The 15,769-nt window shown below is 42.1% G+C and overlaps 2 protein-coding genes across 2 annotated transcripts; both read left to right on the forward strand.

Moving 5' to 3' along the window:
* The first annotated feature begins 5,909 nt into the window (after window positions 1–5,909).
* Window positions 5,910–9,638, forward strand: LOC115749255 (ethylene-overproduction protein 1). The gene is made up of 5 exons (XM_048271925.1): window positions 5,910–5,999; window positions 6,095–8,141; window positions 8,302–8,593; window positions 8,752–9,061; window positions 9,175–9,638. The coding sequence occupies exons 2-5, from the start codon at window positions 6,127–6,129 to the stop codon at window positions 9,405–9,407; spliced, it is 2,850 nt and encodes a 949-aa protein (XP_048127882.1). The 5' UTR covers window positions 5,910–5,999; window positions 6,095–6,126; the 3' UTR covers window positions 9,408–9,638.
* Window positions 9,639–11,234: 1,596 nt separating this feature from the next.
* Window positions 11,235–15,563, forward strand: LOC115749241 (importin subunit beta-1-like). The gene is made up of 3 exons (XM_030685975.2): window positions 11,235–11,537; window positions 12,560–14,990; window positions 15,075–15,563. Exons 2-3 carry the CDS (start codon window positions 12,571–12,573, stop codon window positions 15,271–15,273), a joined length of 2,619 nt encoding a protein of 872 aa, XP_030541835.1. The 5' UTR covers window positions 11,235–11,537; window positions 12,560–12,570; the 3' UTR covers window positions 15,274–15,563.
* The last annotated feature ends 206 nt before the right edge of the window (window positions 15,564–15,769 follow it).

The following is a 15,769-nucleotide window of genomic DNA, read 5'->3' on the forward strand; positions in this document are numbered from 1 at the left end:
TTGGTTGAATTGACGTTATCCTTGTTTATTTGGCTTTATCTATTGTAGTTTGAATAATATCATGTGCATGAGATGTTGTTTTCATGCTATAGATAAAGACTTGGATAACGTCTAACTCACTATGGTTAATTTTTTTTATCTTGGTCGTTATCTTTAGTATATGAATTGATTGGAACTTTATCTGATATTTATCTTATCCTATCTCTAGTGATTTTTCTGAATATCATTTGAATAGAGATAAGGCTTGAGCTTAATTAGAGGGTTTATCTAATAACTTGAATTGTCCTATCTTGTTATGGATGCTCATAATGTTTGCTTGGATTAGATGACATTAATTTTTTTTAGAATTATCTGAAAATAATTTTTCCAATCCTTAAAGATAATTTCTCAAATTAAAATTGGATTGAATTTTTGGATGAGGAAAGGTGGAACCCCAATCTCATATTTTTTGCCACCCCTCTCATATTTTCAAACATCCAAAATAAATTGACTCATTTTTATTTTATTTTTGTCATGCTATTTGTTTTTGATTTGTTATAAAATTTGCACATCTTTAAACAAACATGCCCATAATATATGGGCCCCTATGTGCCTAGATCCGTCGGAAAATTAAATTGCACACCTTAGCCATGATCTTATGGAATGGGATGGTAATTTAGTATAGAAATTCATGTTTCGCCCTTTGGTGAAATGGATGTTGTTTTTCTATACATATATCCGCATTCTAGCTTGAATCCTCGAGGATGTAGCGGATAAAATCTCGCTCTAGCCTAGATCTTTGGGAATGAGAAGATTTTCAAAAAAATAAAAAATTAAAAGGTATATTATGTGCATTTTTGTTTATTTTTGTTCAAATTTTTTATTGCTTTTGAATGTTTTATTTTATTAACGAAAATACAAAAAAATCATCCTCTTGGCGCATAATATATGGTCCTCATGTCACATTTTTCCAATTAATTACCAAATTTACATCGATCAATTGGAAAGGCTATTTTCATGAAATTAGTACCGAAAGGGCGTTAATTTTTCAATTAGCGTAACCAAGTCCCCGAACTCATTCTCTCTGGTTCGTAGAGATAAAATAGTTCTCCCGCTATTTTATATAGGTTTCTAATCAACCTACCGTAAATGATTAGTGGTGGCTCCGATTAAATATTTTCTCATGAATAAACCTAAGTTACGATTCGATAGGACTTGAGAGGGTCCGAATTAGGTTAGTTGATTTAATTAACATGATAATTCGCTAGCCTGATTTTTAGGTCGCGACAGTTGCAAGTAGAAAGTGGTATGTAATCGCTTCGCTACACTAATATTTGTAAGCATATAAGGTATACTCTCATATGTGGTCTTGTACTGTCGCTGCATAGCTACTAAACCTTTTTTTTTTAAAAGTTCAACTTTGGTACAATAGCCACAACGCATTGTCTTATCCTTTTCCTTAAGGGCAAAAGAGAAAGAAGTGCTTTGTTCCGGTGGTATCGTATAATCAATCACGGCTAAGGAGGCACAAGGGGGTCGTAAAGATGGCAAAATGGGTCAATAAACCATATCTTAGCCCACAAGTAAGAGTGTGGGTCATAAATGGGTTGCTTAACAAACTTAAATGGGTCTTAAATAGATTTTAGTCATAAATGGATTACCATACTATCTTAAGCAAGTTATAAAAAGGTATTCTAATTTTTATTTTCTTATTTTCTTTTTATTTTTATTTCTTTCTTTTACTTTTTTTTTTCGAACGAGTCCGGCAAGGGTCGCCGACAGACCCTTGCCCTCGACCGACGTGGGCTGAGAAACCCTAGCCGGTGGTCGGCTATCCGGACTTTGACAAAAAGGAAAAGAAGAAAATAAAATAAAAAATATAAATAATTCTAATTTTTTTTTTAAATAATTATAAAAAATGCCTATAATATTTTGGCAATATTTTTTTTAATAACTCATAATTTTGTTCTAAATTGGATTAAATATGAAAGTATTTTAATAATATGGGTTGGGTTGGGCATGGGTCAAAAGATTTACATTATAACAAATGGGTCAATTTAACAGATTTAGTGCCAAGTCTAGAATAAAGGTTAATTTGATCACAATTGATGCGCTACAGTGGTTTCTACTTGTGAGGTGCCAATTGTTACCACTTACCACTTAGGTATACATTTTGGTGATTTCACATCATAGTTATGTCACATTAGTCCCCGTTTAAAAGTTAAAACAAAAAAACAAATATGTGTGATGCACAAAGAATTGCAAAAAATCTCCAATAATAGTAGAGGGGCGATTGAGATCGTGTGCCGTTAGCTCAAATAAAGGGTCATCGGCCCTCTATTGTATCGAGGGCTCTCCAACTCTCATCGCGGAGGGCTCGGCTGGGACTTGCTGGCATCAAGAGTATTGCCTCACCTCGCCGTGGCAAAACTCATCGACCGTGGTGGATCATTTCAAGTGATTACCTTAAAGAGGTCTACGTTTGTTTGACTCCATTCCCACTGAATCTTTTCTCACTTGTGTTTTTTTCTGAACAAAAGGGTCTTCCCATCAATCAAGTAAAGATCCAAATTCGCTTGCACGACGCCCCATGAAAACAAATGATCAAAACTTGGAGAACTTCCGTAATTCCTATGATTTTTTTTTTTTTTTTGGTAAGGTAAGTGTATATAGAACTTTTCAAAAAGCTAGGTACAAGTAGAAAACGGGGCAAAAAACATGAACCATGAGTGGCACCATGAGTGCCAAAGAAGTTCAACGGTGAACCCATTAAATTCAGAGTAACTCGAGCACCCAAGGCAAGGCCAACCAAAGAAGTAACAAAGAGGCTAAACATGCAGAAAAAAACAAAAATGAAAGTACAAAATGAATCCAAACATCAGGGAAAAGGTAGCATTAGGCACGGTCATCCAAAGATCCAAAGTTAAAGAGGCACGACGCCCCATGAAAACAAATGATACAAACTTGAAGAACTTCCGCAATTCCTATGATTAAATACATTTGCAATACCAAAAAATTGCAAGTCTTTTATGTTATAGTTGAATACCCTTGTTGGCCCGCCAAAGCTAAGCCCAGTGCAAGTGTTCCATTTGTGATATAAAACATCACATAGCCTAATAGGACTTTTCCACCTAAAGCTTAAAAGAACAAGCGCAAGCAATGACAAGTCCGGCTCACACAAAATGAGCGAGCCGGACTTATGTCATGGCTGGGTGTTGATAACGTGCTCGCTCGAAACGAGCAGTAGTTACTATTGAAATTACATTTCATTATGGAACTCCTAAGGTGGTGGCATGGAGCCGCCGGTACTAGTGGCTCCTTCCCACTTATTACAAAAAAGAAGAAAGAAGAAGAAGAAGAAGAAGAAGAAGATGAAGAAGGAAGAGGATGAGGAGGAGAAAGTGACCAGCTTCATGTACAACACATGCCAGTTATAATAGTAATTACGCATCATTAACGAAGGAAAAAGACATTGAGTAAAATATATGCAAACGGGGGATTGTGAACCTCGTCCTAGACTTTTGGCCGTCAATCTTGGTGAAGTTAAAAATGAGGCATAAATATGGATGGACTGAGAGAACAAGAAGTAATATAATAGAATAACACTAAAATGACCCTAGCTTGGCCAACAATAACTTAAAATTTCATTATTCAAGCTACTCAAAAAAGAATCCAGATTATCTTCTTTTTTTTTTTTTTTTGGTCCTATCTCTAACTTTTGCTTTGCCTATTTGCAGAGCGCATGAGTCTAACCTCACACCTGTGATACTAGTGTCATCACCCCTCAATCCCTTTACCAATAGGACCGCATGCCTATTAAGCTACAATTGGGCTAGGGAAACTTACCAAAACAGTCTTAAACCTATTGAAGTTGTGCCAATTCAATCATATATTTTTTCTTTACTAGTTGAGTCCTAAACTTTTTACAATTGTGCCAATTCAGTTCACTATGGTGGCCGGTGCCGACGTAGATAATTTTTAATAATTTTTAATATATTTTATTTATTTTTTGTTTCTTTTGCGCGAGCTCCAATGACCCCCACTGGAAGCTCGCCGGCCACTAGGCAAGGGCTTCGCGACCCTCAACCGGCCTTGCTTAGATCTAGGCAAGGGTAACCTCACCGGGGCCATTGTTGTCGTGGGCGAAGCCTTGCCTACGGTTAGCGGGGTCATAGCCGTAGCCCGCCACCTCCATGTCTTGGCCTCGCCTAGACGAGGCCGGTTGGGGGCCATGCAGCCCCGCCGGCCACAATATAGCAGTAGAGCAATAGAGGAAAAATAGAGAAATAAAAAAATAAAATTAAGAATTTAAATATTATTCAAAAAAAAAACATCCATGTCTGCCCCGACGGGCAAAGTGGACTGAATAAAAGGTCGAGGACTCAACTACTAAAAAAATGGTTTATGATTGAATTGACATAATCGCAATCGGTTTGTGACTTGACTGAAAGAAAGATAAGTTTAGGACTTTTTTGGTAATTCTTCCATTGGGCCGAACTGCCTATATTTCACAACAAACATAAAATTGAATGTTAGACTAGGGGTGTGCATGGTCCGGTCCCCGGCCCAAAGTGGGACCGCTAATACCAACTGCTTATAGAAATCTAACCCTTGAAATACAATATGCTCCGATTGCATGTTAATTTACAATCGATACCCCCGGTTGAATGAAAAAACACTATGGTCCAGCTTGCTCACCTTTATAATGAAGGCGTGTCTTCATAGAATGGTAGGCTTAACAATGACATTGGTTTAACCGCCGACACAATAGAGATATATAAATGACAGAATCGAAAAAACCTGGCTGGCGAAGACATACTAATAGTGATGTTATTCACTAAACAGATTTTACGTCCAAGCAGGGTGAAAAAAAAAAAAAAAAAAAAAATCAATTAAAAAAAAAAAAAAAAAAAAAAAAAAAAAAAAAAAAATAAAACAATATAAAAAAAAATGCAATAGGTGCATAAAAAAAAAAAAAAAAAAAAAAAAAAAAAAAAAAAAAAAAAAAAAAAAAAAAAAAAAAAAAAAAAAAAAAAAAAAAAAAAAAAAAAAAAAAAAATTTTTTCTGCGGAAAGAAATGCCAGTGTACACTCACGACACAATGCATTGGAAAAGACTATAATAAATAGGATAGCCAGCATTCTTAACATTGAGGGGTTGTCCGAGTTTCAAAGAGAAATTGATATGGACAATTCTTGTATTCACTAGCATTCAACTCGGATATGCTTTCATGGTTCCAACTGAACCGCCCCTCAATTCTTTTATGATTCCTATCATTGTTGAAAGGCAGAGGACACGCCATATATGCGGAACGTTCTGGAGATACCTTGTCAAGAATGTAAAGTTTAACAATGAAAATGGCTCGAGAAATGAATATTGAAAACAAATGAAAGCTTCATTTTTTAATTATATATATTTATATATATTATGGGTGATCCGGTCGAGACGGTCCGGGCCGGTCCCATCCACCTAGAACCTAAGACCGAACCACTAGGTCACCGGTCCCATTTATTGGGATTGGGAACACAGACAAACATAAAATTGCAATGCTCACCCCCATGTTAGATAGAGAAATATGGAAGAGACAAGAGAGAGACTCTTAATAGGTTCATCTACTTATACTATTTATTTAAGCTACAAATTATTTTAGAAAAGACAACTATTTAATCCCACGGACAAAATAGGCAAAAGTGAGCGACCGTTGAAACGGCCACCTCGTTCTCGACTTTTGGTTGGCTTACAACGTAAATCACTCGCCACATTCTTCTCTCGAACCACATTCCAGCTCCTCCAATTTTCTCCTCTTCTTCTTTTTTTTTTAAATTATCTTTTCTTCTCTAATTAATCTTGAGAAGTTTAAGAAAATTAAAAAGAAAAAGAGAAAGAAAACACGCCAATTTAGAATCAATTTAGCCCTCCATCGCCATCATCTTCTACCTTCCTTAATCTCTTTCCTTTCTTCCCACTTTCGAGGTAATCTCCATCTGTCTGAATCGGTGGGTGCTTGCAGGCCATGGAGGGTAATTCCGCTTAGCTTCTCCGAATTTCTGAATTCTTGTCCTTATTGCTTTTCCAAAAATTTGGTTCTGAGCCAACAATGATCTTGTGATTTTAGGTTCGGTTTGATCTCGTCGTCCGCATGCCAAGATGCAGAACAACATATTCACCACAATGCGTAGCTTGAAAGTCGTAGACGGATGCAAGAGCTCCCAAGTGTGCGCGGTCAATCCGTCCGGTCCGGCCTCGGGCATGGGCGGGGGAGGCGGTGGTTATGGTGAGAAACTTTTCCACCACCTCCATGATCATATCCGGGTGAATTCGATCCGGTCCAGATCGAGTCGCAATTACCAAGCCCCGAACGAGACCCCGAGCGTGTCGATCGAGACTTTGCTCCCTTATGGCCTGCCTATGACCGATCTTCTTGAGCCCCAGATCGAACGGTGCCTCAAATCCGTCGACCTCGTCGATACCTTGGCTCGGATGTACCGGAAGATAGACAACTCGCCGCAGTTTGAGAAATCCAATGCGTATATCGAACAAGGCTTGATCTTCCGGGGATTGTCGGATCCGAAGCTGGTCCGACGAAGCATTCAGTCCGCCAGGCAACACGCTATCGATGTGCACACCAAAGTCGTTCTCGCTGCATGGCTGAGGTTCGAGAGGAGGGAAGACGAACTCATCGGTACATCATCCATGGATTGTTGCGGTAGGAACATCGAGTGCCCCAAGGCCAATTTGGTACCCGGCTATGATCCCGAATCAGTTTACGACCATTGCATCTGTCCTCGAGGTCCTAGAGAGGATGACGATGACGATCTAGCCATGAAAGAAGAGGGATGTTCGACTTCGGAGGAAGACGGCGATATGTCGTTTTTTATCGGGGACGATGAGGTGAGGTGTTTTCGATCTAAGATAGCATCCCTTTCAACACCGTTCAGGACCATGTTATACGGCGATTTCAGGGAGTCACGGAGGGAGAAGATAAACTTCACCCAGAATGGATTCTCGCTGAAAGGAATGAGAGCCGCCGAGATATTTAGTAGGACGAAAAGATTGAATTCTTTCGAGCCGGACATTGTTCTGGAGCTCCTTTCGTTCGCAAACAGGTTTTGCTGCGAGGAAATGAAGGCTTCGTGCGACGCTCATTTAGCTTCGCTGGTGCACGATATTGAAGATGCCGTGCTGTTCTTTGACTACGGATTGGACGAAACGGCTTATTTCTTAGTTGCGGCGTGCTTGCAAGTGTTCTTGAGAGACCTACCGAGCTCGATGCACAATGCAAACGTCATGAGATTGTTTTGTAGCTCGGAGGCAAGGGAAAAGATGGCTGCCGTCGGGCATGCGTCGTTTACATTATACTACTTCCTAAGCCAAATTGCGATGGAGATAGACATGAAATCGAATACGACGGTAATGCTTCTGGAAAGATTGGTAGAGTGTTGCGCTGATTGTTGGCAGAAGCAGATCGCGCTACACCAGCTCGGAGTCGTAATGTTAGAAAGGAAAGAATACAAAGACGCGCAACACTGGTTCGAGGCCGCCGTAGAGGAGGGCAACCTCTATTCATTAGTCGGCGTGGCGAGGGCCAAGTACAAACGGGGACACACGTACTCAGCGTACAAGCTGATGAGCTCGCTCATTTCCGATCACGGACCGACAGGGTGGATGTACCAAGAGAGATCCTTGTACTGCGCTGGGAAGGAGAAGATGATGGACTTGAATGCCGCGACCGAGCTAGACCCGACCCTTGTGTTTCCATACAAGTACCGGGCCGTCATGCTATTGGAGGAGAACAAAATTGGGGCGGCAGTCTCGGAGATCAACAAGATAATCGGCTTCACGATCTCACCCGACTGCCTAGAGCTAAGGGCTTGGTTCTTGCTCGCCCTGGAGGACTACGATGCGGCACTGCGGGACGTGCGGGCGCTCTTGACGCTGAATCCCAATTACATGGTGTTCAATGGGAAAATGCATGGGAACCAATTGGTGGAGCTTCTCAAACCTCTTGTCCAGAAATGGAGTCAAGCTGATTGCTGGATGCAATTGTACGACCGGTGGTCGTCGGTCGATGACATCGGCTCCTTGGCCGTGGTGCATCACATGCTAGAGAATGATCCCGGCAAGAGCCTTTTGCGGTTTCGCCAATCTCTCCTCCTCTTACGGTGAGTGCATGTAGATTCGATAAATTCCGAGTTTCTTTGATTTGAAGCTGCCCATAAAACTTCAACTGATGAATTAATTCATCACAAGCGAAGCTCACTTGATACCTCCTGCTCTTCTATTTCTCTCAAAACTCATTCATTTCTGCTCTAAAATATGCAGATTAAACTGTCAGAAGGCGGCCATGCACAGTCTGCGACTGGCCCGGAACTACTCCAACTTCGACCACGAGAGGCTCGTCTACGAAGGTTGGATACTGTACGACACCGGCCACCGCGAAGAGGCACTCGCTAAGGCCGAGGAGTCCATCTCGATTCAAAGATCATTTGAAGCATTCTTTCTCAAGGCATATATCCTAGCCGACTCAAGCCTAGACGCCGAGTCCTCGACGTACGTCATTCAACTCCTCGAGGATGCTCTCAAATGCCCTTCGGATGGACTCCGAAAAGGACAGGTAAATTTCGAGAAAATTATGAAAACTATCTAATTTTTATTGTTATAATTATTGTTGTCGTTATTTCATATAACGGGTATTCAAACTTTTCGACTCGACTATACTTAGGAAACCCTAACCAACCTATACTCAGACTTCTTTTCATGTACTCTTTGCAGGCACTAAATAACCTTGGAAGTATTTATGTGGACTGTGATAAGCTGGATCTCGCGGCTAATTGCTACATGAATGCTCTTAACATCAAGCACACCCGAGCTCACCAGGGCCTCGCGCGAGTATACCACCTCAAGAACCAGCGCAAGTACGCGTACGACGAGATGACGAGGTTGATAGAGAAAGCCAAGAACAATGCGTCGGCCTACGAGAAGCGATCCGAGTACTGCGACCGCGACATGGCGAGGAGCGACCTCGCGATGGCGACGCAGCTGGACCCGGTCCGGACGTATCCATACAGATACAGAGCAGCAAGTGAGTCTTGACATTATCGAACATTCTCATAACGATCAGTTCTCCATGAACTCTGATTGTAGGGGTGGATTGATTCTTTCTTGACTTAGTAAATATGCTGAAATTTGATGCAGTTTTAATGGATGACCATAAGGAAGGTGAAGCTGTACAAGAGCTCACGAAGGCGATCAACTTCATACCCGATCTGCAGCTGCTTCATCTCCGAGCGGCATTCCACGACTCCACGGGCAATACCGGGGCCGCTTTGAGCGACTGCGAAGCGGCCCTGTGTCTGGACCCCGACCATGTGGAGACGGTCGAGCTATACACCAGAGCACGGGAGCGCGCTAAGGAACAGCAAAAATGAAACCATGATCGTGCGTCTCGCGTCCGCAATCGCCTTAGATTCGATCTGATAAGTTTGTCATGCCTTACGATGTAATAACAACGTAAGGGTTCTTCACATCTATCATTGATTTTTGGTAGAAAATTTGAGAGATGATAGCATGTATATATACCGTCTTTTGAACTGCAATAGCGAGGAGGGTTCAGGTTCTCACTGATGTCGATGGTGCGGTTCAAGATCGAATTTGACCAATGGTGATCGCCGTGCGAAAGCAACCCTAAATGTATGTAATGCTCGATGTTCAATTGGTCGAGTCATCTATCTTACAATTCAGTTGATTCAATGTAGTTTATCGATCATGTTTCTTAAACTCAATTTATGAGCAAGCCTTACCAACATCTAGATGAGGTGCCAAAATGAGTTACAGACCCACTTTATAACCCATAATGAGTTGAATCGTCATATTGATTAGTAAAATATGAAAAATAGATCTCAATGGGCTTTATAGTAGTAAAGCCCAATTCAATATGGATTTCGATGGGGTTTAAGACTCTTTCTGCTTCCAATCCACTTGCAAGTCCGTGGCTCTCTGTCGCTCACTCGATCTCAGTTGCTCACTCCACACATTGACAAGTAAGAGGGATCGGTTCCAGGGTAGGACGGCTCCCAATTGGTTTTAGGGTAGGACGGCTCCCACTTTGAAATTGGGAATTGTCCACTGAGGGCTGGTTCCACAAATTGGCAATCTAAACTACACACTGGGTCTTGGACCCATTTGGAAAACGAACCACCGATTCGGTTCGATTACCCATGGATCCATGGAACTGGGCATGGCATTTTAAGAATTTTCGCATTATCGATTCTAAGTGACATTTTGTCAAACATATTGTGTGTATTATCCGAGAAGTAAAACAAAACCTTAAAAAACTTGGTTTTGAATTCTAACTCATACAAAAATAGCTCGGTTAACTCGGTGCTCTGATTAATAATTAGGGTTTACATATATGTATATATATCGGGTATGGATAGTTTGGGTAGGTGGTTCCACACCTAGAACAAGGAATTGCCCAAAATCAACCTCTCAGGCCCGTTCGGGCGACTTCTAATTCGATCCGATTCTTTTGCTCACTCCTACACGCATCACCCTCTCTACCACTTTTTCAATTTGGCGTTCTCTGCGCCTCACTCTCTTACCGCCACCTCCTCCATTGCATTCCGGAGCCCTCTCCTCCACTTCTCCACCGCTAAAAGAGCTAGAGCCGATGTAACTCGCCGAACCTCTCGAGAGAATCGATGTAGCCACAACCCTTCTTCTCCCCTTCCCTCTCTCCACCGCCGTTGCACCACCTCTCTCACCATAGATCTTCACGCGCAAATGGGTGGGTCGGGTCGTCCACTTTTGTGGGCAAGACAAGGCACTAAATCATGATATTTTTGCTTTTCGGATGAGAAATCAAATTGGCAACTTTGATTCCGTGACGACTACGAATGACAATTAATAGGAATCGAGAACAATTTGTCGATACAAAGGATCCAATAGCCGTAACCATCAAATCCCACGCATGTGGTGTGTGTAGCGTCATGCATCGAGCCTATTAGCTTATCACTCTCTAATAGGGGATGAGCAAAAGAACCGGATCGGATAGGGAACCGGTGAATATCTTGTAATTATATGGGCTTGGGCTGAAAAGCAATAACTTGTAATTAGATGGGCTATTTCTGTAATGACCCCTGAGAAGGGGCCCTTTTCGAAAGGCCTCCGCACTTCGCGACCCTCGCACGTGGGACGAGAGCGTGGGAAGATTTCAAATCTCTAGGGTTTTGGCCCGGGCAGCACGGGCAGCTCATCAGCGTCTGCCCGCAGGTCCTTCACACGGTCCCTCCCGCTTCTTGCAGCCATTCGAAAAATTTCGCCCCGAAAAAAGCTTTATTCTGTATATAAATCACTGTACATCTACAAATCCACACGCCTTCGCCGATTATCTCTCTCTCTCTCTCTCTCTCTCTCTCTCTCTCGGGGAGCGAGCCTTGCTCGGGAAGCAATTGCAGCTTGTGGCGGCCGGTGAGTTCTTCGAGAGCGAGGCAGCGAGGAGGAACCCTAGCTCGCGGTTCTGAGCTCGTTCGAGTTCGGCTGGTTTCTGAGAGCGCGAGGTATGGATTTCGCTGTGATCTGCAATTTATTCGAGCAATCGCGCTGTTTAGAGCGTGTGCGATGATGCTTTGGGTTTTTCGGGTGCTGATTTAGGGTTTAGCGTTTGTGCTGGGAGTGGGAGGGGCGCGAATCGCTTGTTGGTTTAGGCTTCATCTGGAGCTCCGTTGAGCTTGGTGGAGTCTTTAGATCGTTTGTGTCGGTTTTAAGCTGGGTTTCCGGTGGTGCGTTGAGTAGGTTTTGAATGGGAGGATGTTATGACTGGATTTCGAGGTTGAGTTTGTTTCTGAATGGTTTTTTTTTTTTTTTTTTTTTTTCAATTTTATCTTCTTACGGTTCATCTGCAAAAACGAAAGGGCATTCAATCGATGGATGAGAGTAAGATTCATGGGAAATAGTGAACAAGAACCGTGTGAGAGCAGATGTTTCGGTCTTTCGTGGTCTCAAAGTCGGATTGTCACCAGAATGTATTGGTTTTGAACCTGCTCTTTAGACTAGTCTGTTTTCAACTGCTGAAGTGTTATGTTTCATGCGGCGTTTGTATTGTCCACCTGCTTTGGCTCAGTTGAACAGATAACCCCTCTCTCTCGTTTGAGATTCAATTCAATTGGCGAATTAGATGACTTAAGTTTCTCTGTAGGACTTGCATGATATGGATTCTACATCTAAGAAACAGAAAAAGGAGACATGTGAAAGACATACATAATTTTCTCTTAATAGAGAGTTCCTTTGTAACTTTTATCATGATGGGAAGGTTTCGTCTTGATTTTCTTAGTCCATAGTTGATTTTGTTTCATTTCCGGAATCTATTTGATTTGCAGTAATTGGAGGTTGTAGTTTATCCATTCTTGCTTGTGCTCTTTATTTAAATTATATGCTGGGCTATGTTGGAGACTATTGTTATATGCATGTCAATTTGAACTTGCTATAGGCTCAATTTATACACTCCTTTTCACTTCTATTTAGTATCTGGTGAGATCTGACAAAGCTTTGTGGCTTTAATAAAACAATTGTGGATTTCTAGGTTGAGAAGTTATGGCCATGGAAATTACTCAGATTTTGTTATCTGCTCAATCAGCTGATGCAAGAGTTAGAACTGAGGCAGAGACCAGTCTTAGGCAGTTTCAAGAGCAGAACTTGCCTGTTTTTCTTCTATCATTGTCATTTGAGCTGTCAAATAATGAGAAGCCTACTGAATCCCGTCGGTTGGCTGGTATCATTCTTAAGAACTCTTTGGATGCCAAAGATGCTACCAGGAAATGCATTCTTGTCCAGCAATGGATGGGGATTGAGGTCGCAATTAAATCTCAGATCAAAGAATTGCTTTTAAGGACCCTTGGTTCATCTGCACAAGAGGCATGGCACACTTCTTCCCAAGTAATTGCTAAAATTGCCTCTATTGAGATACCACAAAAGCAGTGGCCAGAGTTAATAGCAACATTGCTAAACAACATGACTCAGCGCGATCAGCCTTCTTCACTTAAGCAGGCAACGTTAGAGACTCTTGGATATGTATGTGAAGAGATATCTGATCAAGATCTGGTGCAAGATGAAGTAAACACTGTTCTCACTGCTGTCGTTCAAGGTATGAACCTTGCCGAGCACAGTCCTGAAGTTCGCCTTGCTGCAACAAGGGCATTGTGTAATGCTTTAGGCTTTGCTCAGTCTAACTTTGAAAATGAGATGGAACGGAACTACATAATGAAGGTGGTATGTGAAACTGCTCTGTCCAAGGAGGTGGAGATTAGGAAGGCAGCTTTTGAATGTCTTGTTTCTATCGCCTCAACATACTATGATGTGCTTGAACCTTATATGCAGACTTTATTTGAACTCACATCAAACGCAGTGAAAGGAGATGTTGAGGAAGTTGCGCTTCAAGCTGTTGAGTTTTGGAGTTCTATTTGCGATGAAGAAATAGAGCTTCAAGAGTTTGAGAGTCCTGAAAGTGCAGATTCTGGGTCTCCTCATTCACGTTTCATTGAGAAAGCTCTGCCTGCTTTAGTTCCCATGCTGCTGGAGACTTTGCTAAAGCAGGAAGAGGATCAGGATCAGGATGATAGCATTTGGAATATATCTATGGCTGGTGGAACATGTCTTGGTCTTGTTTCCAGAACTGTAGGAGATCCTATTGTTCCTCTTGTGATCCCTTTTGTTGAGGATAATATAAGGAAGCCGGATTGGCATAGTCGTGAAGCTGCCACATATGCTCTTGGTTCAATCCTTGATGGGCCAACATTTGACAAGATCTCTCCTTTGGTTAATGCCGGTTTCGATTTCCTCCTTAATCTGATGAAGGATGAGAACAATCATGTCCGCGATACAACTGCGTGGACACTCTCACGCATTTTTGAGTTGTTGCATAGTCCAGCCAATGGATTTTCAGTACTCTCTCCTGGAAACCTCCCAAGGGTTGTTAAAGTATTGTTGGATAGCTTACAGGATGTGCCCAATGTTGCACAGAAGGTTTGTGGGGCAATTTATTACCTTGCCCAGGGGTTTGAAGATGCTGGAGCAAGTGCTTCACTTCTCTCGCCATACCTTCCAGACATCTTGACCCGTCTTGTTGCAACTGCTGATTGCACGGGTAGTGGTGACTCCAAGCTCCGGTCATCTGCATATGAAACTATCAGTGAGGTAGTTAGGTGCGCCAATATTGCTGAAGCATCTCAAATTATAGCGCAGCTCCTTCCTGCCATCATGAATAAGTTGGCACAGACATTTGAGCTCCAAATCGTGTCATTAGACGATAGAGTAAAGCAAAGTGATCTGCAGGCTTCTCTGTGCGGTGTTCTTCAAATCATTATTCAGAAACTAAGTAACACTGATGAAACAAAACCCATAATACTACAGTATGCCGATCAGATTATGTTGCTATTCCTTAGGGTTTTTGCCTGCCACAACTCTACGGTGCATGAAGAAACTATGCTTGCTATTGGTGCGCTTGCTTATGCTACAGGTGCAGACTTTCTGAAATATATGCAGGAGTTCTACAAGTATTTGGAGATGGGATTGCAAAATTATGAGGAATATCAGGTCTGTGCAATTACTGTGGGTGTTGTTGGTGATATTTGCCGTGCCTTGGATGACAAGGTGCTTCCATTTTGTGATGGGATTATGGAGCTCCTTCTCAATGATCTCCGCAGTGACGTACTGCACCGGTCTGTTAAGCCTCCCATTTTCTCTTGCTTTGGTGATATTGCTCTTGCAATTGGACATCGCTTTGAGAAATATGTCTGCTATGCACTGCCAATGATGCAAGGAGCTGCGGGAATTTGTGCCCAGATGGAAATGGATGATGAAGAGTTGCTGGAATATGGTTATCAGCTCAAGTGTAGCATTTTTGAAGCTTATTCTGGAATTCTCCAGGGCTTCAAGGATTCAAAGTCTGAGGTGATGTTGCCATACGCATCACATCTCATGCAATTCATTGAGTTGGTCTTCAAGGACAGGCAAAGGTAATTATTTATTGATCTTGTTTTCGCTCTGTGTGTGAAATATTATTCAGTTCAGAAGATTCAATTTGGTTATGCATTTTACAGGGACGAGTCTGTCACAAAGGCTGCAGTTGCGGTGACAGGTGATCTCGCAGATGCCCTGGGGCCAAACATAAAGTTACTATTAAAAGACTGGGCATTCTTGAATGACCTCTTGGGTGAGTGTCTGCAATCTGATGACGAGCAGCTCAAGGAAACAGCGACTTGGACCCAGGGGATGATTGGACGCATTATGGTCTCATGATGACGAGAAAGTTGTCCAAGCATGTTTGATTTCTGTTCTTCTCAAGTGGACAGCTTCATCTAGTCGGTAAAATCTTCCTGGGAACTAAAAAATTATAGTGTCCAGTGTCTTATGGTCTAGAATGTTAGTCCTTGAGCTCCCGATTGTTTTTGCGATGCGAGTCATCTGGGAGTGAAAGATTTTAGGGTGCATTTGGAATGTGCATTGGCCCTTTTGGGATTTGGACATCTCTTCAGTCATTCAGCCACTAAATCGGTGGTTTGTTGAGTCATTTTCAGGTCTTTTGATTCCATGCTCGTGCATCTTTGTCTTATCTGCAGTCCTCTTGCATATTTTCATGCATTCGTTAGGGGCATCCCTACTAAAGCATCCTGCTTTTGCAGTATGCATGCGAGACAGCGGGAATGAACTTCAACCCTGTCGTAAAAAAGCATTTGGCAGATTAATCTCAGGAAGAACGAATTTACAAATTTATCGACATCAATCCATGCTGATC

Source organism: Rhodamnia argentea, chromosome 10 (assembly GCF_020921035.1).
Source record: "Rhodamnia argentea isolate NSW1041297 chromosome 10, ASM2092103v1, whole genome shotgun sequence".
Taxonomy (NCBI): domain Eukaryota; kingdom Viridiplantae; phylum Streptophyta; class Magnoliopsida; order Myrtales; family Myrtaceae; genus Rhodamnia; species Rhodamnia argentea.